Source organism: Salvelinus alpinus, chromosome 28 (assembly GCF_045679555.1).
Source record: "Salvelinus alpinus chromosome 28, SLU_Salpinus.1, whole genome shotgun sequence".
Classification (NCBI taxonomy): Eukaryota; Metazoa; Chordata; class Actinopteri; order Salmoniformes; family Salmonidae; genus Salvelinus; species Salvelinus alpinus.
The window spans coordinates 21,918,752-21,944,505 of record NC_092113.1 but is presented as its reverse complement, the minus strand read 5'-3'; the positions used below and the strand labels follow the sequence as shown (position 1 = coordinate 21,944,505).

At 46.5% G+C, this 25,754-nt stretch overlaps 2 protein-coding genes across 3 annotated transcripts in view; both read left to right on the top strand.

Moving 5' to 3' along the window:
- LOC139556855 (uncharacterized) overlaps positions 1 to 8,076 on the top strand; it is a 44,069-nt gene extending 35,993 nt beyond the window's left edge. The window contains exon 3 of the mRNA XM_071370963.1: positions 7,492 to 8,076. Coding sequence (XP_071227064.1) covers positions 7,492 to 8,076 — 585 coding nt within the window. The remainder of the gene's footprint in view (positions 1 to 7,491) is intronic.
- The window catches only part of LOC139557411 (plexin-A1-like), a 271,441-nt gene that overhangs the window by 20,275 nt on the left and 225,412 nt on the right, over positions 1 to 25,754 (top strand). For both annotated transcript variants that reach the window (XM_071372182.1, XM_071372181.1), the window contains exon 2: positions 11,163 to 12,527. In XM_071372182.1, the coding sequence (XP_071228283.1) occupies positions 11,355 to 12,527 (1,173 nt within the window). In that variant the 5' untranslated portion in view covers positions 11,163 to 11,354. The remainder of the gene's footprint in view (positions 1 to 11,162; positions 12,528 to 25,754) is intronic.

Sequence of the window (25,754 nt, the reverse complement as noted above, 5' to 3'; positions counted from 1 at the left end):
ACCTGTGTTTGGGGAGTTTCTCCCATTCTTCTTTGCAGATCCTCTTAAGCTCTGTCAGGTTAGATGGGGAGCATCGCTGCACAGCTATTTTCAGGTCTCTCAAAGAGATCGGGCTCTGGCTGGGCCACTCAAGGACATTCAGAGACACTCCTGCGTTGTCTAGGCTGTGTGCTTAGGGTCATTGTCCTGTTGGTAGGTGAACCTTCGCTCCCATTCTGAGGTCCTGAGTACTCTGAAGCAGGTTTTCATTAAGGATCTCTCTGTACTTTGCTCCGTTCATCTTTCCTTCGATCCTGACTAGTCTCAAAGTCCCTGCCGCTGAAAAACATCCCCCCAGCATGATTCAATCTTGGTTTCATCTCCTTGACCAAGCCCCTTCTACCCCTATTGCTCAGTTTGGCCGGGCAGCCAGCTCTAGGAAGAGTCTTGGTGGTTCCAAACTTCTTCCATTTCAGAATGATGCAGGCCACTGTGTTCTTGGGGGCCGTCAATGCTGCAGACATTTTTTGGTATCCTTCCCCAGTTCTGTGCCTCGACACAATTCCTTCGACCTTATAGCTTGGTTTTTGATCTGACATGCACTGTCAACTGTGGAACCTTATATAGACATATGTGTGCCTTTCCAAATCATGTCCAATCAATTGAATTTACCACAGGTGGACTCCAGTCAAGTTGTAGAAACATCTCAAGGATGATCAATGAAAACAGGATGCACCTGAGCTCAATTTCAAGTCTGATAGCAAAGGGTCTGAATACTGAATACTTTATTTTTTAATATATTAAATTTAGATTTTTTTGTCACTGGCCTACCCATTGTGTCAAAGTGGAGTTCTGTTTTTCACATTTTTTCAAATTAATTATAAATGAAAAGCTGAAATGTCTTGAGTCAATAATTATTCAACCCCTTTGTTATGGCAAGCCTAAATAAACAAATGTGATTAACAAGTCACATAATGAGGTGCATGGACTCACTCTGTGTGCAATAATAGTGTTTAACATGATTTTTGAATGACTACCTCTTCTCTGTACACCACACATACAATTATCTGTAAGGTCCCTCGGCCGAGCAGTGAATTTCAAATGCAGATTCAACCACAAAGACCAAAGGAGGTTTTCCAACTCCAAGTGTCTGGTGGAAAGCAGACTATACCAGGTTTTCCACTAGGATTTTGCCTGTGCTTAGCTCCATTCCATTTCTTTTTTATCTTGAAAAACTCCCCAGTCCGTAACGATTACAGGCATACCCATAACATGATGCAGCCACCACTATGCTTGAAAATATGGAGAGTGGTACTCAGTAATGTGTTGTATTGGATTTGCCCCAAACATAACACTTTGTATTTAGGACAAAAACTGAATTGCTTTGCCACATTCTTTGCAGTATTACTTTAGTGCCTTGGACGATTTCTATTCTGTACAGGCACCCTTCTTTTCACTCTGTCAATTAGGTTACTATTGTGTAGTGACTCCAGTGTTGTTGATTCATTCTCAGGTTTCTCCTATCACAGCCATTACACTGTAACCGTTTTAAAGTTACCATTGGCCTCATGGTAAAATCCCTGAGTGGTTTCATTTGTCTCCGGTGACTGAATTAGGAAGGACGCCTGTATCTTTGTAGTGACTGGGTGTATTGATACAACATCCAAAGTGTAATTAATAACTTCACCATGCTCTTTTAGACCTATCTTCCAATAGGTGCCCTTCTTTGCGAGTCATTGGAAAACCTCCCTGGTCTTCGTGGTTTAATCTGCGTTTGAAATTTACTGCTCGACTGAGGCAGATAATTGTATGTGTGGGGTACATACAGTAGATGAGGTAGTCATTCAAAAATCATGTTAAACACTACTATTGCACACAGAGTGAGTCCATGCAACTTATTATGTGACTTGTTAAGCACATTTTTACTCCTGAACTTATTTAGGCTTGTCTTTACAAAGGAATAGCTTTACATTTTCTCTGAATTTGTAAAAATGTGTAAAAACATAATTCCACTTTGACATTATGGAGTATTGTGTGTAGGCCAGTGAGGGGAGGTAGTGAGGCTACCTTCTGTATGAACACATCTACAGTTGGAAAACCGTGATTATTTTGTGATTATCAAACCGAAACCAAACCAACCTCAAAAAGCACTAGCACTCAGCACTAGTACCGCTTTTAGAGTTTTACCCAGAAACACCCACAGCTGTAATCACTGCCAAATGTGATTCTAACATGTATTGACTTAGGGGCATGAATACTTATGTAAATGAGATAGGTCTGTATTTGATTATCAATAAATTAGCAAACATTTCTGGGATATTGTGTGTAGATGGGTGAGGAAGAAAATCTATTGAATCCATTTTGAATTCAGGCTGTAACACAACAAAATGTGGAATAAGTCTAGGGGTATGAATACTTTCTGAAGGCACTGTACAAACCCATACATCCCTAAACCAATGCATACAAACACTTACACTTTCTTAAACATGTCAAGAACAACTGTATGAACATGTACACATGCACAAGATCGTGCACACACACATGTTATGTTATTTTATCCTCGTAGGGACCTAAAATGTATTTCCATTCAAAATCCTATTTTCCCTAAACCTAATTATATCCCTAACCTTAACCTCTTACTCTAACCCTATCCCTAAACCCTAAGCTTAAAATAGCCTTTGCCCTCATGCAGATATGGCAGATTTATTATTTTTATTTGACCTTTATTTAACCAGGCAAGTCAGTTAAGAACAAATTCTTATTTTCAATGACGGCCTAGGAACAGTGGGTTTACTGGCTTGTTCAGGGGCAGAACGACAGATTTGTACCTTTTCAGCTCAGGGATTCGAACTTGCAACCTTGCGAGCTGCCGCCCCAAATGTCCCCATGAGAGACAATTGTCCTTGCTTAACAATCCTTGTGGGGTCTTTTGGAGATTTTAGGTCACCACAAGGATAGACGAACCAACACACACACACACACACACACACACACACACACACACACACACACACACACACACACACACACACACACACACACACACACACACACACACACACACACACACACACACACACACACACACACACACACACAGAGGCACACACACAGAGGCACACACACAGAGGTACACACACAGAGACACACACACTCACACACACATGCTTAAGTAAATAGGCCAGTGAGTGGAGAATGCACAGTGCCTGAGGATGTGATCTAGTACTGGGAATGTGTGCTGACTAACCTAGCTGCTCTCCCTCACAGGCCTTGTTCTGGGATTTGAAATCCCTCTGACTGTATGCTATAGAGAATCACTGAAGTGTTTTTAAGTGCTTCAAACAGCCCAGAAATGTTGTATTTTATCATGGAATTTGCTGTAGATAATCGAAGCTGGCTACAAACGGCAGTGTGGTAATTGTGCTATTTAAGAAAAGGAGTTGGTCCTGTTAGACTTGTATTGCTCAGTCAAAAGGTGGCTCTCAGCCTGTATCAGGGATTGCTTCCCTCTCATCAGACAGAGAGAGAGAGGTAAAGGGAGGGAGAGAGACTGAGAGAGGGAGAGAGGGAGAGGGAGAGGGAGAAGAGGGATAGAGAGCGAGGAAAAGAGTGAGAGAGAACACTTCTATACTTCTGCCATGCACAAATGGAAAGTGGATGTAGATGCCCAGCCTTCGGGGAAGAATAAGGGTATTTGTCTTCTTTTGGACTTGAGTTAATGCAATTGAAACCGGTTTTATGCATGCTGTGGAGCTTTAACTCCTGCTATAAAATGAGGTCATTGTCAGAAATGTATTAGACTATCCAAAGAGAGAGGGTGTTGACTGTCTATTCCGCAGGAGGGTGGCTCCTTTACTGCTGTATCTTCCAGGCTCAACCACACTCATATCACATTGTTATTAGGTAACATACCAACGACAACACATGTTTGGGGACTATATAAATGCATGGTATGGTGTATGGTATGGGCAGTGTTTGAATGTCACTTTTGAGTGCATGTGGGTATATACAATGCAAGAAACTGTTGGTTTCTAGAATGATTGATCTATCCCATTCTCAGTCGCCAGCTAGTTGGTTTTGCAGTGCTGTGCTGCTGTTTCTCCTGCAGTGTGATAGCTTTGGACTCTACCTTCCCTGGGAGGTCAGGCAACCGTGGATTTTAAGCAGCCAGACCAAATACCCAGGCTAGGCAGTCTCCTTTATAGCTTTCTCCTTGGAGTGCCTTAGAGTTTATTATGACACCATCTTCACAGAGACACACAGTTTTTTTTTTTGGGGAGTGCTTTCCCACAGCACAGTGTTCACAGGAATATACAGTGCCTTGCAAAAGTATTCATCCCCCTTGGCATTTTTCCTATTTTATTGCATTACAACCTGTAATTTAAATGGATTTTTATTTTGTAATGGACATACACAAAATAGTCTAAATTGGTGAAGTGAAGTGAAAAGAATTACTTGTTTAAAAAAATTCAAAACTGAAAAGTGGTTTGTGCATATGTATTCACCCCATTTGCTATGAAACCCCTAAATAAGATCTGGTGCAACCAATTACCTTCAGAAGTCACGTAATTAGTTAAATAAAGTCCACCTGTGTGCAATCTAAGTGTCACATGATCTGTCACATGATCTCAGTATATATACACCTGTTCTGAAAGGCACCATAGTCTGCAGCACTACTAAGCAAGGGGCACCACTTAGAAAGCAGCACCATGAAGACCAAGGAGCTTTCAAAACAGGTCAGGGACAAAGATATGGAGAAGTACAGATCAGGGTTGGGTTATAAAGCAATATACGAAACTTTGAACATCCCACGGAGCACTAAATCCATTATTAAAAAATGGAAAGAATATGGCACCACAACAAACCTGTCAAGAGAGGGCCACCCATCAAAACTCATGGACCAGGCAAGGAGGGCATTAATCAGAGAGGCAACAAAGAAACCAAAGATAACCCTGAAGGAGCTGCAATGCTCCCCAGCGGAGATTGGAGTATCTGTCCATAGGACCACTTTAAGCTGTACACTCCACAGATCTGGGCTTTACGGAAGAGTGGCCAGAAAATAGCCATTGCTTAGAGAAAAAAATAAGCAAACACGTTTGGTGTTCGCCAAAAGGCATGTGGGAGACTCCCCATACATATTGAAGAAGGTACTCTGGTCAGATGAGACTAAAATTGAGTTTTTTTGCCATCAAGGAAAATGTCTGGCGCAAACCCAACACCTCTCATCACCCCGAGAACACCATCCCCACAGTGAAGCATGGTGGTGGCAGCATCATGCTGTGGGGATGTTTTTCATCGGTGGGGACTGGGAAACTGGTCAGAATTGCAGGAATGATGGATGGCGCTAAATACAGGGAAATCCTTGAGGGAAACCTGTTTCAGTCTTTCAGAGATTTGAGACTTGGACGGAGATGCACCTTCCAGCAGGACAATGACCCTAAGCATACTGCTAAAACAACACTTGAGTGGTTTAAGGGGAAACATTTAAATGTCTTGGAATGGCCTAGTCAAAGCCCAGACCTCAATCCAATTGAAAATCTGTGGTACGACTTAAAGATTGCTGTACACCAGCGGAACCATCCAACTTGAAGGAGCTGGAGCAGTTTTGCCTTGAAGAATGGGCAAAAATCCCAGTAGCTAGATGTGCCAAGCTTATAGAGACATACACCAAGAGATTTGCAGCTTTAATTGCTGCAAAAGGTGGCTCTACAAAGTATTATGAATAGTTATGCACACTCAAGTGTTCTGTTTTTTTGTCTTATTTTTTGTTTGTTTCACAATAAAACATATGTTGCATCTTCAAAGTGGTAGGCGTGTTGTGTAAATAAAAAAATACAAACCTCCAAAAAATCCATTTTAATTCCAAGTTGTGAGGCAACAAAATAGGAGTGCATTGTGTTTTGTCTTGCATTGTGTTTGTTGTGCATTGGGTTTGCTCTTGGTCTGTAGTGGACTGTGTTTGTCTGTAGTGCATTGTGCTTGGTCTGTAGTGGACTGTGTTTGTCTGTAGGGCATTGTGCTTGGTCTGCAGTGCATTGTGTTTGTCTGTAAGGCATTGTGCTTGGTCTGTAGTGGACTGTGTTTGTCTGTAGTGCATTGTGCTTGGTCTGTAGTGGACTGTGTTTGTCTGTAGGGCATTGTGCTTGGTCTGCAGTGCATTGTGTTTGGTCTGCAGTGTACTGTGTTTGGTCTGTACTGTACCGTGTTTGGTATGCTGTGTACTGTGTTGGTCTGTAGTGTACCGTGTTTGGTCTGTAGTGTACTGTGTTTGGTCTATAGTGTGCCGTGTTTGGTCTGAGGTGTACCGTGTTGGTATGCTGTGTACTGTGTTGGTCTGTAGTGTACCGTGTTTGGTCTGTAGTGTACTGTGTTTGGTCTAGTGTGCCGTGTTTGGTCTGTAGTGTACCGTGTTGGTCTGCGGTGCAGTGTGTTTGGTCTGAGGTGTACCGTGTTTGGTCTGAGGTGTACTGTGTTGGTCTGCGGTGCAGTGTGTTTGGTCTGAGGTGTACCGTGTTTGGTCTGAGGTGTACCGTGTTGGTCTGCGGTGCAGTGTGCTTGGTCTGAGGTGTACCGTGTTTGGTCTGCGGTGCAGTGTGTTTGGTCTGAGGTGTACCGTGTTTGGTCTGAGGTGTACCGTGTTTGGTCTGAGGTGTACCGTGTTTGGTCTGAGGTGTACCATGTTTGGTCTGAGGTGCAGTGTGTTTGGTCTGAGGTGCAGTGTGTTTGGTCTGAGGTGCATTGTGTTTGGTCTGTAGTGTACTGTCTTTGGTCTGTAGTGTACTGTCTTTGGTCTGTAGTTTACTGTCTTTGGTCTGTAGTGCATTGTGTTTGGTCTGCAGTGGTAGTGGACGTGAAGACATGAGTCCAGTCAGGTTCAGAATATATTTGATCCTTTAAATCCCTCAACTCAGGAGGATTTCACAATATCAACATACTGTACATACTTACTGTACATAATTACTGTACATACTCACTCTAAGGATTCTAACTCCCAGCCTTTATCACTGTGAAGGACTGTGTGTCTGTGTCAGCACCTGTTACCCCATGAAGCTGTTGGTGTGTGTGAGTGTGTGTCACACGTGTGCAGGATTGAGAGGCCTAGCTTGCTGGCTGCTCCAGTGGCCAACTGAACTGCCATTGAGTCGATGTATCCGTGATGGGGCAGAACCTCTTGTCTGCGCTAATCCCTGAAAAACACAAGTGTGTGTGTGTCTGTGTGAATGATGTGGAGGCCTGGTGTCTTGCGAGGAGCGGGTAGGTGTTTGTGTGTGTGTGGAGGCAGCTGTCTGTGTAGTCACTGTGTCAGGCATGGAATGCAGTACAGTGTAAAAAGCGCCAAGTGTTCTTACTCAGGGCCTTGCATGAAAAGCCAGCAGAGCCACACTGGAAACAGCAGCAATCCAGCAGCAGCCATCAGTGCAAAGCCTCACAGCCAGCCTCACAGCCAGCCTCACAGCCAGCCTCACAGCCTTACTATTACAGCTGTATGGCCCCATGTCCTTATGGCCTCAGTCAGCACTGCCCCAGAGCCCCGCCTGCCCAGAGCCCCGCCTGCCCCAGAGCCCCGCCTGCCCAGAGCCCCGCCTGCCCCAGAGCCCAGCCTGCCCCAGAGCCCAGCCTGCCACAGAGCCCAGCCTGCCCCAGAGCCCCGCCTGCCCCAGAGCCCAGCCTGCCCCAGAGCCCAGCCTGCCCCAGAGCCCAGCCTGCCCCAGAGCCCCGCCTGCCCCAGAGCCCAGCCTGCCCCAGAGCCCCGCCTGCCCCAGAGCCCCGCCTGCCCCAGAGCCCCGCCTGCCCCAGAGCCCAGCCTGCCCCAGAGCCCCGCCTGCCCCAGAGCCCAGCCTGCCCAGAGCCCAGCCTGCCCCAGAGCCCAGCCTGCCCCAGAGCCCAGCCTGCCCCAGAGCCCAGCCTGCCCCAGAGCCCAGCCTGCCCCAGAGCCCCGCCTGCCCCAGAGCCCAGCCTGCCCCAGAGCCCAGCCTGCCCCAGAGCCCCGCCTGCCCCAGAGCCCAGCCTGCCCCAGAGCCCAGCCTGCCCCAGAGCCCAGCCTGCCCCAGAGCCCAGCCTGCCCCAGAGCCCAGCCTGCCCCAGAGCCCAGCCTAACAGAGATATCAATGTGTTTCACCACAAAAAGACACTCTATGAATCTTATCAAAACATACACAATATAAATATATGTACAGTATGTCCCTCACTTAACCCTTGCTTTTCACATGTGGTTAGTTTGGTCGCAGATTCTCCCATTAAATCTCCTTCCAATAATCACAATCTGAACTTGAACCCTATAAAATAACGGCAGACTGTCTGCTTCCTAACCCTGTTTTTCAACACTCATTTGCAAACTGTTGGGAAAGGGACCATTTCCTACACTCCAGTATCCATGCACAGGAACTGACCCTGTATATAGCTATCTTACTTTCTCGTGTTCTTCTTATTTCTTATTTGTATTTATTGTGTTTTTGTTCTACCTTGGTATTTTTAGTGCTACATTGATATTGATTACTGCATTGTTTGGTTTGGAGCAAGAAAGGCATTTCCCTGTACTTGTGCACATGACATTAAAACTTGAAACTGAAAATTGTTTTAATATCTCAAATTGCGTATTTGGCAGTTGTATTTTTTTGCTGTCTTTGTCAGCTCTTTATTTCCCAGTGAAGACACTATTTATTTCCCTCCCTCCTTGTCCCTGCCCTGACGGAGGCACTCGTTACTTTGGGACATTTATGCCAGATTGACTTGTGTTCCTGCTCATACAGTGATTTTGCCTTCTCATCAGAAACACACTTCTGTTATGATGGGGTTTGCTGGGCTGGATTGAGAGGCTTGGCCCTGTGAACATACATAATAGTATGGCAGCTGGTAAGCTAGGCAATAGTTTCTGACTCATCTCAGTCTGTCCTTTCCTCAATCCTCCCTCCCTCCCTCCCTCCCTCCCTCCCTCCCTCCCTCCCTCCCTCCCTCCAGAGACCTGTGAAATGCCAGTAGAGGAGTGTGAGGTGAATATGATTTGAACTATTAGTTCCTTGTCTGTAGGCCTCGGAGATGAATTGTAAATAGAAGTTCCATGTTGTGGAAGTTTCTGAAGTAATGGGTTCTGATCTGCCATAGGACCTCCTTTAGGAGAGGGCCACGGATGTTGCCCTATACTTCCATGTGCCTCTAAAGGTAATACCTCCAGTAGACTGTATGTGTCTGTGTTTGACAGTAGTAACATACAGGTATGCAGCCTAATTGTTTATTCTGTATGCCTGGGAGTCCATACACTCTATGTGTGTGCATACATAAGTGTTTGTTTGCGTATCTGCCAAACATTGATAGACAGTAAAGGATGGAGTCTTTCCTCTCCTATGTGAGGTGTTGTCTGTGGCTTGCCTCCCTCACCCAGACTCTGATATGACCTCCATGTTAAAGATGCAGTGTGTATACATTTGCTTAAGTATGAGGCCCCAGTTTTGTGGCCGGTGCTGTAATTGATATGCCACAAGCAATAAATCAGTGTTGGCGGCACTGTGGCTCAGGGGTCGCTATCTGAGGAGGCAGGTTGAGCCCAGCCCAGCTGTCCGTCCGTCCGTCTACAACACAACCTGCCTCAGCCTCCCTCTGCTCCGCTCTCTGCAGCCAATTGATTCATTTCTCCTGCCTGGCATTTCCTCCGCCAGGCACAGCCCTGTGAGTTCAGGTGCATTACTGACTGACTGGCTAATAGCAGCCATCACCAACATCCTCCATCTCTCGGGAAGGAAAAGGCATTGTTTTGTTATGAAGACTAACGACCACTCCATCACTATCCTGATTTCTCCTTATCCATCTCTCTTCCACTCAAATTCTCTCTCTTCTCTAATCCTTTCTTCCATCTCTGTCACTCTTTTCTCTTGAAACATCTTCAGAGCGTCTAATTCAGTCTCCTCAAGACATTAAACAGGTATGCTGTGTACTGTAGGCCTTTTCCTCCCAGTTCAGTCAAAGCATCGTCATATGTTGGTTCAGGGACAACGTTTATTTTTCGTTAAAGTGATAGAATGTTGTGATAGTTATGCACCTTGTAGATGGACCTGTGATCTATACTATCGTTTTGATATCTCCAGAGAAACATCTCAGACTAGTGCCCTTGAAACGTCACCATTTTAAAAGTGGCTGTCTGATCACTGATCTGTGATTATAATGTGTAGGCATTCATGCTTGTGTGTGTGAGAGAGACTATGTAATCTGAAGCGTTTTACATCAGTAAGTGGGGCAGTGCGTGGTGAATGACTGAGTTGAGACGATGGTAGGTTTTGTGCCTCAGACACCAACTGCAACCGTGACACAATGTGTCCGTTGTCTTGATGGGCTGGAGAACAGTGGGTTCATACAGCAGGTCATGATGGCTGACTGGGACTGGGAGATGAAAGCAGTCATTGACTTTCTGTCTGGGCCTGGAGAGTGTGTGTGTGTGTGTGTGTGTGTGTGTGTGTGTGTGTGTGTGTGTGTGTGTGTGTGTGTGTGTGTGTGTGTGTGTGTGTGTGTGTGTGTGTGTGTGTGTGTGTGTGTGTGTGTGTGTGTGTGTGTGTGTGTGTGTGTGTGTGTGTGTGTGTGTGTGTGTGTGTGTGAGAGAGACAACAACCTCTGTTTGGGTCTGTAATCTTTTATTTCTCATTCGGGTCCTTTTATAGTCTCAGCTTCATCTACTACTCACAGTTGTACAGTATAACATGTAAACCTTCCCCCTCTATGTTCAGGCCATGTTGACGATATTAGGAATTGTTTGAGTGTAATGTCATGATACATTTACCTATTATAAATCATTCTGGATGGTGAAAGGGTGAACTGTCCTATCGCGGTACACAGTAGTGGATGTACTTCTAGCTGCATCTTGCTACACTGTGCCTGGCCCTCTGCAGGGCTGCAGGTAACGGTGAGGATCCCGGCAATGTGTGTAAAATATATATGAGGACGCACCATGGTCTGTCAGCCTAATGCTTTATGTTGAGTTAGTCAGACTCTGTCTGGCAGGCTGACATGCTCATCAAATGTTGTATAGGATTCCCCCTAAGGCCCTACTGTAATTGATGAATGTTTATGTATTCTGACTTCTTTTTGCCCTCACCGCTCTGTGTGGCTGGCAGAGCTTTTAAACCCCTGTTCAGTCGATAGGGAGAGAGCGTTCCCTGATCCTGTCTCCTAATGTGTGTTCTTCCTTCCCTTTGCAGGGCTGGCGGCCGAGGCGCTGGGGTTGATGTTATAGACGACAGAGCAGAGACACAGAGCCCAGAGGACGCCAGGCCAGCGCTTCTCCACCGCCCCTCCCTTCCTTCAGCCTGGTGTAGGACAGCCAGCTTCAGTAGAGGAAAAGAAACACAGACACACACCCAGGAACCTCTCCTCACCTAGCAGAGCCCAACATGACCTCCCACCCCACCCCACCCCTGGGAGGCCCTCTCCTTCCCTTCCTCCTCCTGCTGTCGGGGGTGTTTGCCACCACCCCCAGCGACCTCAGGTCCTTCTCCCCTCCAGAGGGGGGGCTCACACACCTGGTGGTCCACAACAAGACAGGTGAGGTGTATCTGGGAGCGGTCAACTGGATCTTCAAGCTGTCCAGCAACCTGACCAAGCTGCGCAGCCACGTGACAGGCCCTGTGGTGGACAATGAGAAGTGTTACCCCCCTCCTGGGGTCCAGTCCTGCCCCCACGAGCTGACCCAGATCAGCAACGTCAACAAGCTGCTGCTGCTGGACTACGGTCAGAACCGCCTGATTGCCTGCGGCAGCACCTCCCAGGGGATCTGCCAGTTCCTCAGGCTGGATGATCTGTTCAAGCTGGGCGAGCCCCACCACCGTAAGGAGCACTACCTGTCCAGCGTGGCCGAGGCTGGCACCATGTCTGGGGTGGTCATTGGTGGAGATGCGGCCGGGAGCGGAGGAGAGGCCGGCAAGCTGTTTGTGGGCACGCCCATTGACGGCAAGTCAGAGTACTTCCCCACGCTCTCCAGCCGCAAGCTGATGGCCAACGAGGAGAACGCCGACATGTTCAGCTTCGTCTATCAGGACGAGTTTGTCTCCTCGCAGCTCAAGATCCCCTCGGACACGCTCTCCAAGTTCCCCGCCTTCGACATCTACTACATCTACGGCTTCAGCAGCGAACAGTTTGTCTACTATCTGACCCTGCAGCTGGATACCCAGCTCACCTCGCCCGATGCCAGCGGGGAGCAGTTCTTCACCTCTAAGATCGTCCGTCTCTGCGTGGACGACCCCAAGTTCTACTCCTACGTGGAGTTCCCCATCGGCTGCACCAAGGACGGGGTGGAGTACCGTCTGGTGCAGGATGCCTACCTCAGCCGTCCCGGGACCAAGCTGGCGCGCTCACTGGGCATCTCAGAGCAGGAGGAGGTGCTGTTCACGGTGTTCGCCCAGGGCCAGAAGAACCGGGCCAAGCCCCCCAAGGAGTCAGCCCTATGCCTGTTCACCCTGCGCCGCATCAAGGAGAAGATCAAGGAACGCATCCAGTCCTGCTACAGAGGAGAGGGGAAACTGTCACTTCCCTGGCTGCTCAACAAAGAACTAGCCTGCATCAACTCAGTACGTTCTCCTTTCAGTGTGTGAATGAATGATAGTTGTGATGATGTTGATTTTGGTAAAGCACCTCTTTCTGAGTGAAGTTTCAGTTTTTAGCTTCATGAATCCAGAATGTGTGTGAGAGAGGGGGGAAAGGCTCTCTCTGGTCTGTCCCTGGAGACTGGAGCATACAGTATGTGCTGCAGGGAGGGAGGTAGAGAGAGCAGCCACTCAGCCCTCCTCAGAGCTGCTGTCTGTGGAGGTCTACCCACCCCAGCTAGATCTAAATTAGAAACACTCTCACACTGACTCACACATCCACAACATTCTGTTGTAAGAGCTCTGTTGTGACTCAACTGAGTCATAGCGGAAGCACCTAACCTCATAGGCCTTTTCAGATCGCAGATGTATCTGTGGAGATGTCTCGTTCTTTTCTTCCTCTCCCTCTGACACTCCCTCTATCTGCCCTCTCCCTCCTCTCCCGGCATCCTTCTCTATTCTCTCTCTCTCCTCCTGTCTCTTTATGGATGTGGCTACAGCCCTCTTCCCGGGCCACCCGGGCTGCTGTTGCCACATCATTAGGCCGGTGTGTGGGATTTGTGGACCGTCACTCTGTTTGCTGGGAGTCTCCCTTCTCCTCCGGCTCTAATTGATTTATATAGTCCTGAGGCTGTCGTCTGTCGCCTGGTGTGTCACCCCTGTCCTCACGGGACTCCTTGCCTGGAGGCTGCAGACTGGGGGCGGAGCCGAGGCTGAGGTCGGAGCAGAGGCTGGGGTCGGAGCAGAGGCTGGGGTCGGTGCCGAGGCTGAGGTCGGAGCAGAGGCTGGGGTCGGAGCAGAGGCTGGGGTTGGTGCCGGGGATAGGGCGGAGCCGAGGCCTGAGTGTGCATTTCTGATAATAATCACCTAGGCTAGGCTGGCAGGCAGGCTTCTCCCGCCCTCACAGGCTCACAGGCCAGGGGAAACACACAGGGCTCCCTTGGCTTGGCTGGGCTTTGTAGTGGTCAGTCTGCCATTTCTCATGTTATGCAATCCCAATAGTCTCCCTAATACGTTTTCCTCTGCTAGGCACAGGCTAGTAGTGCACAAGGACAGTCATATACCTCCAGTCACTGGAATGACGTGACATGGAGAAAGAAAGAGATGGCTATTGCATTATAAATGTAAGGGTAAATGATTGTTGTGAGATATGTTCTCCTTAAAAGCAACGTTTAACAGTGCCTTGAAGCAGCTCTCATCTCACTAGGCCCAGCTCTCTGTCGTGGACGTGGGTGGGGTACTCGCTTTCTCGCTGTATCTCTCTCGCTCTATCCCTCCTCTTGCGCTCTCTTTCTCTTTCCCCTCTCTTTCTCTCTCTTTCTCTCCCCCCTCGCTCTCTCGCCCCCCCGCTCTCTTCATCAGATCCAGGCTGAGAAGGAGGATTATCCTACCACAGCCATGGAGAGGAGAAGAGAGCAGAGTAGTGGGGGCGTCTTCTCTCTGTGCTGGATGCTTGGCAGACAGTGAGCAGCCAGCTCTCTAGCTTGTATTAATGGTAATAACCGTGGCTATTCTAATGGCAGGCTGGGGGCAACCTGCTGAGGTAATGACGGCAGCATGTCTGAATGGTGCAGATGAAAAGATTACGCTCCCTCCTTCTGCTCTCTACAACGAAAGTCCTCCACCAACACACATTGCCAACGTCCAGCTCATGCATTATTCACCTGGACTGCGTCTGAAATGGCACCCTATTCCCTATGTAGTGCATAAGTAGTGGTCAAATGTAGTGCCGGTAGGGCATGTTGGACATGCCAAACATTTCGGTCTCAGCCATGTCCTCACCTTCTGTTATTTAATTGTGCTTGATAACAATCCCCCCAAATCAGAAACCCCTCTGCCTCACTCCACTATACAAACAATTAATGTCACTTTCTGTCCGAAACCACAAGGACTTAAAGCACGCACAGGTTGTGCTGACACCGGGCTGAAATATCTACTTGGAACAGATGCAACAGAAATAGAGACAGGGACAGATGGAGAGAGAGGGGAGGAGAGAGAGACAGGGACAGATGGAGAGAGAGAGGAGGAGAGAGAGACAGGGACAGATGGAGAGAGAGAGGAGGAGAGAGAGACAGGGACAGATGGAGAGAGAGAGAGAGGGACAGATTGAGAGAGAGAGGAGGAGAGAGAGACAGGGACAGATAGAGAGAGAGAGGAGGAGAGAGAGACAGGGACAGATGGAGAGAGAGAGGAGGAGAGAGAGACAGGGACAGATGGAGAGAGCGAGACAGGGACAGATGGAGAGAGAGAGGAGGAGAGAGAGACAGGGACAGATAGAGAGAGAGAGGAGGAGAGAGAGACAGGGACAGATGGAGAGAGAGAGGAGGAGAGAGAGACAGGGACAGATGGAGAGAGAGAGGAGGAGAGAGAGACAGGGACAGATGGAGAGAGAGAGGAGGAGAGAGAGACAGGGACAGATGGAGAGAGAGAGGAGGAGAGAGAGACAGGGACAGATGGAGAGAGCGAGACAGGGACAGATGGAGAGAGAGAGGAGGAGAGAGAGACAGGGACAGATGGAGAGAGAGAGGAGGAGAGAGAGACAGGGACAGATGGAGAGAGAGAGGAGGAGAGAGAGACAGGGACAGATGGAGAGAGAGAGGAGGAGAGAGAGACAGGGACAGATGGAGAGAGAGAGGAGGAGAGAGAGACAGGTACAGATGGAGAGAGAGAGGAGAAGAGAGCGACAGGGACAGACAGACATGCAGGCAGACTGGCATACTGGCAGACAGACTGACATGCAGACAGGCAGGCAGACAGACAGGGAGACAGGCAGACAGACAGGCAGACAGACAGACAGACAGACAGACAGACAGACAGACAGACAGGCAGACAGACAGACAGACAGACAGACAGACAGACAGACAGACAGACAGACAGACAGACAGACAGACAGACAGACAGACAGACAGACAGACAGACAGACAGACAGACAGACAGGCAGACAGACAGGCAGACAGAATAAGGCTAGTCATGCAGCACACATGATGTCTCTCTTCTGCTCACCATGACTGAGTCACTATATGAGACTATGTATGATATGTAAATGAGATACACTACATGATTGTCCTTTATTACCATCTGCTCTGGTGCTTGTGATCGATCAAGGGCATGTCATGGGGATATAACGATGATTTTATACAGGCCTCATGTTTCATAGAGCCAGACAGCCTCTCCAGTTCGTTCGCACGACCTTGGACTCTATTGATGATCAGAGCTCCGAGATTATTTTACACAAAGACATTTACACCCATAATGAAGTTCTTGACCACCATTTTAACTATCTGTCATGGATTCTGACAGGTTTTGTCACTTGTAGTTGAAACACATCAGAGTCATAATGGAGTCAGCAGAGACCGAAGCTGCAGTTCACTCACAGTTTCAGACTGATGACTTGAGTGTTAGGTTGCTGCCTGCTTGTCATGAGAGCCTTAATAATGTCACTACTAATGACAGCTCCATACAGGCAGTATGGCCGTATGAATTCCAGAATGTCATGAGAGCCTTAATAATGTCACTACTAATGACAGCTCCATACAGGCAGTATGGCCGTATGAATTCCAGAATGTCATGAGAGCCTTAATAATGTCACTACTAATGACAGCTCCATACAGGCAGTATGGCCGTATGAATTCCAGAATGTCATGAGAGCCTTAATAATGTCCCTACTAATGACAGCTCCATACAGGCAGTATGGCCGTATGAATTCCAGAATGGCCCCAAGTGGCCTGCTGATGATTTTAATAGCTCACTCAAACTCCTCCTCCTTTCCAGTGATTGGCCAGTCCGTTGTAGTGTAATGCAATGCTGGAAGTTTGAAAGTTACGGGTCACCTTCCATGCCAGCTGCGGGCTCATTTCCAAAGCCATGTAATGTGTCCATAAAAACAACAGCTTTAGCATTGCTAATGAGCCTTTCAGCATGTCCTCAAAATACATAAAAGAGCAAAATAGCAAAACAGAACAAAATGGCCACCACCAGTAAAGCCTGTGTTCTTTGGAGGTGTGTAGAGCAGAGGCACGTCTTGGGCTGTGAAGGAGAAGCATTACGATGCATAGCAGCATTCCCCTGCTCTGTGTGTATAAACAAGACTGTGTTTATTGTCTGGACCAGGGAGAACATTTGTAGAAAAATGGCCTCCAATAACCAACAGAGAGGGGATGAGAGAAAACTCAGCCTTAGATCCTCACACTGAGTGCATAATTCTGTTTATTAATATGTATCATTGTTGATCACTTTGGTGGGGGGTTGCAGGGCAGATGACATGTTATTGTCTTTGGGGGTGACACTGTCTTATGGCTCAAAGTCTTTCCTCTGTGCCAAAGCTGGCCTATTGTGTTCAGCTCTATTGTCTCCCTGTAAACCTCATTACGCCTGGTATTTCTCTAGTACATTCCTCATCCCACATGGAATGGATACTGCTAGATTGTTTCAAGGCCCTATGCTCACTGGTTATATGTTTTCAGATCAAGCCTTCCTGTCTTTGGCATGCCAGTCAACCACAAACCCCACCCCATTGCCAGGGTTAGGCAGCATTACCATGGCATCCAAGGACAGGTCAACCATGAGGGTGTCTTGGGAAGCCGTCTCCCTCCCTTCCAGGCCATCCGATTATACAGACACATGGATAGACCAGGCCATCAGGAGAGGATGAAGCTAAGACACATTGCTCCTCTGCTACACGGCTGCTGTACTAACTGGGAGAGATGAGAGGGCTAGCATTACTCATCCCAGTAAAGATTATCTTACCATGTTATTAAAATGAAGCTGCTGGCAGTGCTAGATGTGTGTGCATTGAGAAGAGACCGTGTGCAATCTATCCCACACAAGAGATGCAATATCAAATCAATAACTCAGCTAGTTAACTGGGTCGTAGGAAAAATGACCTCTCCCTCTCAACCTTTCACCGTCTGCAAAGTGTGTGTAGGTTGCAAATCTCCTAACGAGCCCAGGCTTTTTGTGCTCCGGATCTAATTGTGAGTGTAATTATTTATTGATGTGTGTTTGTGTGTGTGGTGTGTGTGTAGAGAGTGTGGGTGAGTGGGGGGCTGTTATCACTTCGAGCTATGGAGCTATTTACCAGCCGTGATGGTGAGTACAGCTGTATTTGTTGTTTCCTGTGGCGCTGTGCGATGAGATGGATCCAAAAAGCATTAGTATATTTCATATTCAGCTGCAGCAGAGAGAGTGGAGACGCCAGGCAATAGGCCGCTCCGCTTTGAGAGGTCTATTCCCTGGGACACGGCTGGGAATATACAGTCCGATAGCATCACAATCTCAGCCTCTCTCCCCGTTCTTCCTCCTTCCCACACAACGAAACCAGTGGCGATGCTTTGGATTTAAACTGCTGTCATCTACTGTAGTTTTGGTTTGTCTTGAGTGGATGGAGCATTGTGAAGAGCTTGCGGCAGCCTCAAACGTTTGCTCTATCTGAAATTCAGTGAAGGGAGAATGTGGAGAATGTGGAGACTTGAAGGCTGTGTCATCTAGGCTTGGGCGGTATACAGTATATACCGCATATCGGGGTATTTGGAAATAGCCACACAATGATTTTTCAATACCATCAATACATTTTTCACAAAATTAGAATATTTGTATCTACTTTTTAAATAAATACCTGCAGTGCAATAAAGCAGATTGCATTCTTCATTTCACCTGTCACATTATTTCACATTATGAAGCTTACCATAGTTCCCCAGAACAGTTGAGCCAGTCAAGTGTGTTTGTAAGTAGCACAACAGGAGAAAACGGGAGCAGGTGAGTCCAGCTGTGTATTGACAGGGGTCGCGTTTTATATTGAAAGTCAACCGTGTTTTTTTGCTTCAATAGTGATCAGGAAGGTGCGACTATAGTTTTCCTTCACAGAAAATACATTAGGGCAACACATTCGGCAGAAAACAGCTTCATTTTCATCAGATGACAACAGAAGTGCAACAATATTTGGCTGGCAGCCACACAAGTAAATGAGCTTACAATGAAAAAGCAAGGTCTTTTTTTGCAAAAACAATGCATGGCCATCATATTTCTAATGTTTATCATAGAAAGTAAGTAGCCAGCTACATGAGAAACAAGATTCTGGCCTGAATGCCAAACATCACGTCTGGAGGAAACCTGGCACCATCCCTACGTTGAAGCATGGTGGTGGCAGCATCATGCTGTGGGGATGTTTTCAACGGCAGGGACTTGGAAACTAGTCAGGAATGAGGCAAAGAGGATCGGAGCAAAGTACAGAGAGATCCTTGATGAAAACCTGCTCCAGAGCGCTCAGGACCTCAGACTGGGTCGAAGGTTCTCCTTCCAACAGGACAACGACCCTAAGCACACAACCAAGACAACGCAGGAGTGGCTTCATGACAAGTCTCTGAATGTCCTTGAGTGGCCCAGCCAGTGCCTGGACTTGAACCCGATCGAACATCTCTGTTGAGACCTGAAAACAGCTGTGCAACAAGACTCCCCAATCAACCTGACAGAGCGTGAGACGATCTGCAGAGATGAATGGAAAAAACTCCCCAAATTCAGGTGTGCCAATCTTGTAGCGTCATACCCAAGAAGACTCGAGGCTGTAATCGCTGCCAAAGGTGCTTCAGCAAAGTACTGAGTAAAGGGTCTGAATACTTATGTAAATGTGATATTTCTGGGGGGGGTTTTAAGCGTGTTTTTGCTTTGTCATTATGGGTTATTTTGTGTAGATTGATGAGGGGGAAAAACGATTTAATCAATGTTAGAATAAGGCTTTAACGTAACAAAATGTGGAAAAGTCAAGGTGTCCGAATACTTTCCGAAGGAACTGTATATTTAGATTAAAAAAAAAAAATGTTTTCTCTAAATAAGCGTTGTTGTACTATTGAAGGTCAAATACACTGCATTTCAAACAGTCAGATATAATTTAATGAATTCAGGGCTTGTGAAGTTATACCTCGGCTAAATATAAGCCTTCCACAACTATAAGACCCACAAATAATTTAATTATTTTATCAAATTAGTTTAACCTGCATTTTTTTAATTTTTCTTTATTTTTTGTTACAATAATCACTGATCTGGCTTTTAAGTCTTTCTATGAAAATGCATTTTTTTTTATTTTTATTATTTTTACAAATTAAACTACAGCCATGCATAATGCTCATTCACTTATAATGACTATAGGCATGTTAGCCTGTCCACTTTGTTCAGATGTTGAAATCAAGTGGCCTACCGTATTTCTTAGAATGAGAACAAGTTGCCAATTACTTATATAATTGTGTTATTTACCCCCAAGCCATAAGACTGCTGAACAATTAATCAAATGGCCACCGGACTATTTACATAGACACCCCCATTTGTTTTGGACACTGCTGCTACTCGCTGTTTATTATCTATGCATAGTCACTTCACCCCTACCTACATGTACAAATTACCTCAGCTAACCTGTACCCCCGCACACTGACTCGGTACCGGTACCCCCTGTATATAGCCTCGTTATTGTTATTTTATTGTGTTACTTTTATTCTTTTTTACTCTAGTTTATTTGGTAAATATTTTCTTAACTCTTCTTGAACTGCAGTGTTGGTGAATAAGAATTTTACGGCTAGGTCTACACTTGTTGTATTCGGCGCATGTGACAAATAAAGTTTGATTTGATTTATACTTATTGCACATTTATAAAACAGACTGGACAGCTAGGATAACAAACAGTCTTTAGCTAAAATACTGCTAGCGGTACGTGGGACCCCAATGCCGCGAGCGACAAACTGAGCATTCATTTTCCGTTTTCAATGTACATTAAAACTCTCGTTTTAGTAGTGTCTGCTCTGCGCGCGATTTGAGTAGTTGAAACATAATAAAGGTATCGTTAGAAAAGTTTACTTGTCCTCTGTTACAGTTAAATAATGTCTCAATGAGTTTTGGTGTCCATATAACCGATTATGTTGGACCAAACCTCAAAGGCAAATAGTGAGTTGAAACCGCTTGTCAGAAAGGAAGATGTGATCTCTCAACTTTGTTGGCGTGAGAGGCAGGGGGAGCGGCTGTGTGTGTGTGTGTGTGTGTGTGTGTGTGTGTGTGTGTGTGTGTGTGTGTGTGTGTGTGTGTGTGTGTGTGTGTGTGTGTGTGTGTGTGTGTGTGTGTGTGTGTGTGTGTATACCATAGAGGAAGAGGCAAAGTGAGAGGTTTCAGTCTCGCTAAAATCTGTCCAAATTAGGCCAATGCTTTTCTATGGGCTTATTTTGGGCCTAAACGTGTTGCCTGTCTTCCCAGCTTTGGGACAACGACTCCCATTGTTAGGGCAGAGACATGAGCATCTCGTCATTATATACAGATCTCTGGTGTAAATGGGAAGGTGCATGCAGACACATGGCATTTTACTGCGGTCATGAGCCATGACTGCCGGTGTGGCGGCATTACGGTCACTACAACATCCCCAATCAGTTATTAATGAAGATTACGGATTATACATCTCAGAGACAGGGGTGCCAGGTAGCCTAGTGGTTAGATTGTTGGGCCAGTAACGAAAGGTTGCTGGATCAAATCCCCAAGCTGACAAGGTAAAAATCTGCACCTGAACAAGGCTGTTAACCCTTGTTAAATAAGAATTTGTTCTTAACTGACTTGCCTAGTTAAAGAAAGGTTACATTTAATAAATAAAAACTTTTTAAAAACAGAGGGAAGAGGGGTGTACACATCTGAAAGCAGAGAACCTTAACAAGGCCAGAGTTTCCAGTGGAGTATATTGCTTTGCTTATGGAAACAAATTGTTGTTCCATGGCTGATATGTGAAATGCAACAGTCTGTTCCAAGATGGTTATGCAAACAGTATTTGTTTATGACCATTATTTTATTTGGCCAAGCCTTCCCCAGTTTCTGCCATGGCAGACTCACAGTCATTATTCTCTCCAGTATACACAGTTTGTTATTTGGGGCTTAGAGGGAACTGACTCACCACATCCTCTCTGTCTATGTTAGCATGAAGCTTCAGATTGCGTCCCAAATGGCACCCTATTCCCTACATAGTGCATTACTTTTGACCAGATCCCTATGGGCCCTGGTGAAAAGTAGTTTAATAAATAGGGAATAGGTTGGAATTTGGGACACAACCTCAGTCTGTGCTACACTATGTTGTAGGGAGCAGCAGTAGCAGCTAACTGTACTGCTCTGTTAGCATGTAACTCAGCTCTGATGCTTCAGCCTGAGCTGCTGTCATACAGAAATAGAGAGTGAGTAGCAGTAGCTCCCAGCTCTTGCCTTCTAGAGAGGCTTCACCCCAGTCCTTCACCCAGAGTGAAAAGGTGCATCCCTGATGAGCCCTGCCATCTCACTCCCCTCTCCCAGTTCCTCTGTTGTCATGGCATTGGGGTTGAGGGGTGCTATGGGATGTGGAGGGCTTTTTGCTGGCGTGATGAATGGAGTTTAATGAACTCCCTCTCCTCAGTGGAGAGAGAGAGAGAGAGAGAGAGAGAGAGAGAGAGAGAGAGAGAGAGAGAGAGAGAGAGAGAGAGAGAGAGAGAGAGAGAGAGAGAGAGAGACACAAATTGACATTTTTTGAGAACTCATTATGCCACAGCAGTTTGAAAACATCAACAGAGATTACAATGGCTGTGTGTGTGTGTGTGTGTTTGACCTCCTCTGCCACCATGCAGCACTGAGAGCCAAGCCATGCTGTGTATCGGTCCTAAACTCAGTCCAGGGAGGGCTTTAGTAATTAGATTAGAGTTGGCTGGGCGTTATATTTCAGATTATACAGATTGTAATCCAAAGCATTTGCTTGGCCAACATGGTTAAAAGCATCAACTAACTGTGCTGTATTACATGAAAACATGATGTTTGTTTGATGGTAGCCCAACAGACTCTGACACAGTAGCCTACACAGCCCTATGACACATCCTCAGTGTTGAGTGGTCTCCACTAATTCCTTTGTTGTTTTTCATTATTATGGGCCTATTTGTTCTTGTCTGTCACTAGGTAGTTTAGTGTTATTATTATAACCCAGAAAACATTGCCACGGGGCATTCTGCTATGAACTTCACCATGCTCTCTATAGACATCCAGGTGCAGAAAAACACCTACCCAAGGTGGCAACCAAGCTTCAGGCATCGTGACCTTTCATGTTTGGTTGATCGAGCCTGTTGCTAGGGAGAGGTGCGTTAGGAGCAGAATCTGTAGGGAACAGTCACATGTTGGCTTCCATTGATACCCTGGGACGCAGCAAAACACCATCAATACCCCTGAGCCCTGTCAAAACAACACACACACATGTAAACGTACATACATGTAGACACACACACATACACACACACACACAAACATACACACACACACACACACACACTCATACACACACTTTTATGGACATTCGGACTTCAGGGTTAAAGGTCAGACACACCAGTAGGATTGTGAATCGTTTGCCTGCCGACAGTACTTAGCACCTCTGAACAGAATGTCGGCAGTCAATCCCTTTTGTGTTTACACAGAAAAGACCTTGGAAGTCGTCAGCAACTCAGCTTTGTTAAAAATACTCCAAACCAGAAGGTGGCAGTAGCGTTGTTTAGCAATGCATATCCGTGTGTTGCTTATGGTCTAGATTCCAAGCTATCTGCACTAATGTTGCTATTTTGTAGAATGCCCTTGTTGATACTAGCCAAATGGCCACAGCTAGATAACTACCTAGAAAAATGATGAATAAACTATTTAATTCACTGTCCATAATCCCATACAGTCAGTACCAGCCAAATGTTTAGCTAGCTAGCGTTAGCATATTCGCTAGCTAGCACAATATAGCTAGCTAGCTAAGGACACTGCACTACCTCGCCAGTTAACACAGGCAGCTGTGTTATGGAAACTAGCTAATCCATTGTGATTACATTATATTGACAATACTAGCTACATTGGTTAGCTAGCTTGGAGGAAGTATTTAGTGTTGTTTGCATTGCATCTGTGCACTTAGCTAGCTGCCATCCCATAGCCTACATTTCATATGAAGTGTGACTGGCTCATCCGTGGATGTATGGAGAAAATGCCCTCTTTTTTCCTTTTTCTTTGTTGGCTCCCCCACGTGGGGGTTCGTGCTCTCTGATTGGCTGAAAGTCAAGTTCTTGGCCACTGACGAGCATTGCGAGTATACAAGTAGAATCGGTAGGTTGGTCGCTACTGGGTCGGCACGCAGCAGGTACCGCTTTTGTTCTAGCAAGAGAAGGAACTGCCTCCCACTTTGATAAGTATCTATCAGCAGTCTGTCTGCAGTGAGATTCTCGGTGGGTTTCATGCTATAGAGGGGAAAGTAGAACCCTAGATCTAAGTCAGTAATGTTCAAAAATTTACCTACATTGGGTTTCCTACTCGACACATTAGGAGAGAGAGAGCACAGCTGCTTCCAATCCAATTGGAGGAGAAGAAGGGAGCACTCTGGCTCAATGGAAAGACTGTCTTGGCATGCAGAATACTCCTAGGATTTATAATAGTGCAGGGATACTATTGAGTTATCGTCATCTGAAGGGCACTAAACGACAGATGTTTTCATGTTAAACAGACCAGCCTAACCCTGTACGTACATACAGGTTCAGTAAGTTACTGTGAGATTATATGAATACATTTACACAAACACATTAAAGAGAAAATAAGGTTTGAGAACATTAAAGGAATTACTGTATTCCATTTTAAGGATTTGTGTGTTGTCTGTGTATCTACAGATTATTATGCGTGTGCGTGTGTGTGTGTGTGTGTGTGTGTGTGTGTGTGTGTGTGTGTGTGTGTGTGTGTGTGTGTGTGTGTGTGTGTGTGTGTGTGTGTGTGTGTGTGTGTGTGTGTGTGTGTGTGTGTGTGTGTGTGTACAGACTTCTATATGTCTATGGTCAGTGCCAGATGTCTGTGTGTAGCCCAGTGTGTGTCAGGTCGTGCGCGGGTCATGTGCAGCCTCATAATAGGCCTCTGTACTGGGGAGAGGAGGGCTGTGCAGGGCTGGGGAATGTAGCTGTGGTGTGTGGGGTCAGGAGAGAGGGGATACCAACATCTGTCTCACAGCCTGGCCCTGCCTCACTGCCGCGCCGCACTACGGCCTTGACACACTGCCCGATAATATACTAGCTAGCAGAACAGAGTACACACATAAACACACATAAACTGCGCACGGACACACATACTTACACACACACACACACACACACACTCTGCTGGCAGCTGCATGTACACTGCTGTTTCTCTGTCTAGTCTGCCGGCGGTATCAGATAATGATATGGCATGGTCTGTATAAATAGATCCCATCTAATGAGAGGATACAGGTATCAAAGGCACTCCTACAGTATGTGGGAAGAGAGGGATATGAGATGTGTTCAGAACAAAGTGTTTACTGGTGTGGGCCTGTTAGATGTTGTTTAGGGAGAGACTTTATAGGAAGACAAAATGGAAGAGAGGTAGGCAAGTCTAAGCTCCGAGCTCCAACAGTGTAGATCTGAAATATATACATATTTCCACCTGTAAAAAGGGGGAGGGGGTAGGTGTAGTGGTTGGTATTCAGCTTGATAATTGTCCATTGGGGTGGGGGCTGTTGAGGGGGAGGGGGATTTGCCAAATATGTGTGGGGGAAGGGGGTGGCTATTCAGCAGTGTGATGGTCTGAGGATAGAAGCTATTGGCCAGTATATTAGTTTTAGCCAAGATGCTCCTGTACTGCCTGCATCTGATTGATGGAAGTGGGGAGGACAGGCTGTGACTCAGGTGGCTGAGGTCCCTGATGATCTTCTTGGCCTTCCTGTGACACCTGGTGTTGTAGGTGTCCTCTAGGGCAGGCAGTGAGCACCCAATGGTGTTCTGTATTGCCTTGTGGTCAGCGGCAGTGGAGTTGCCGTACCAGGCTGTGATGCTGCCCGACGGTATGCTCTTGATGCTGCTCCTGTAGAACACTGTGAGGGCCCTCGAGGACAGGCCAAATTATCTTCAGCCTCATGAGGTTAAAGAGTCCATGTGATTTGACCATTTCAGCTCCTCGGAGATGTGTACGCTGAGGAAGTTGCCGTTTTTGACCGTCTCCATGCCAGCCCCGTTGATGAGGATGGGAGTGTGCCCAGCCTTAGAAAAAGTAGAAACCTGCTATGTTTTGTAGGTGCAATTCGTCAGCGCCATCTTAGCCAGTCTTCTTAGCCAGTCTTCTTCTGGTCCGCATGTCTGGAGTCTCTGTGTTGGAAATATCTTTCCATGAATGTCATAACAGTTTTTTCATGAAATGCTTTGAAAAAGCTTTGAAAGGCTGGTC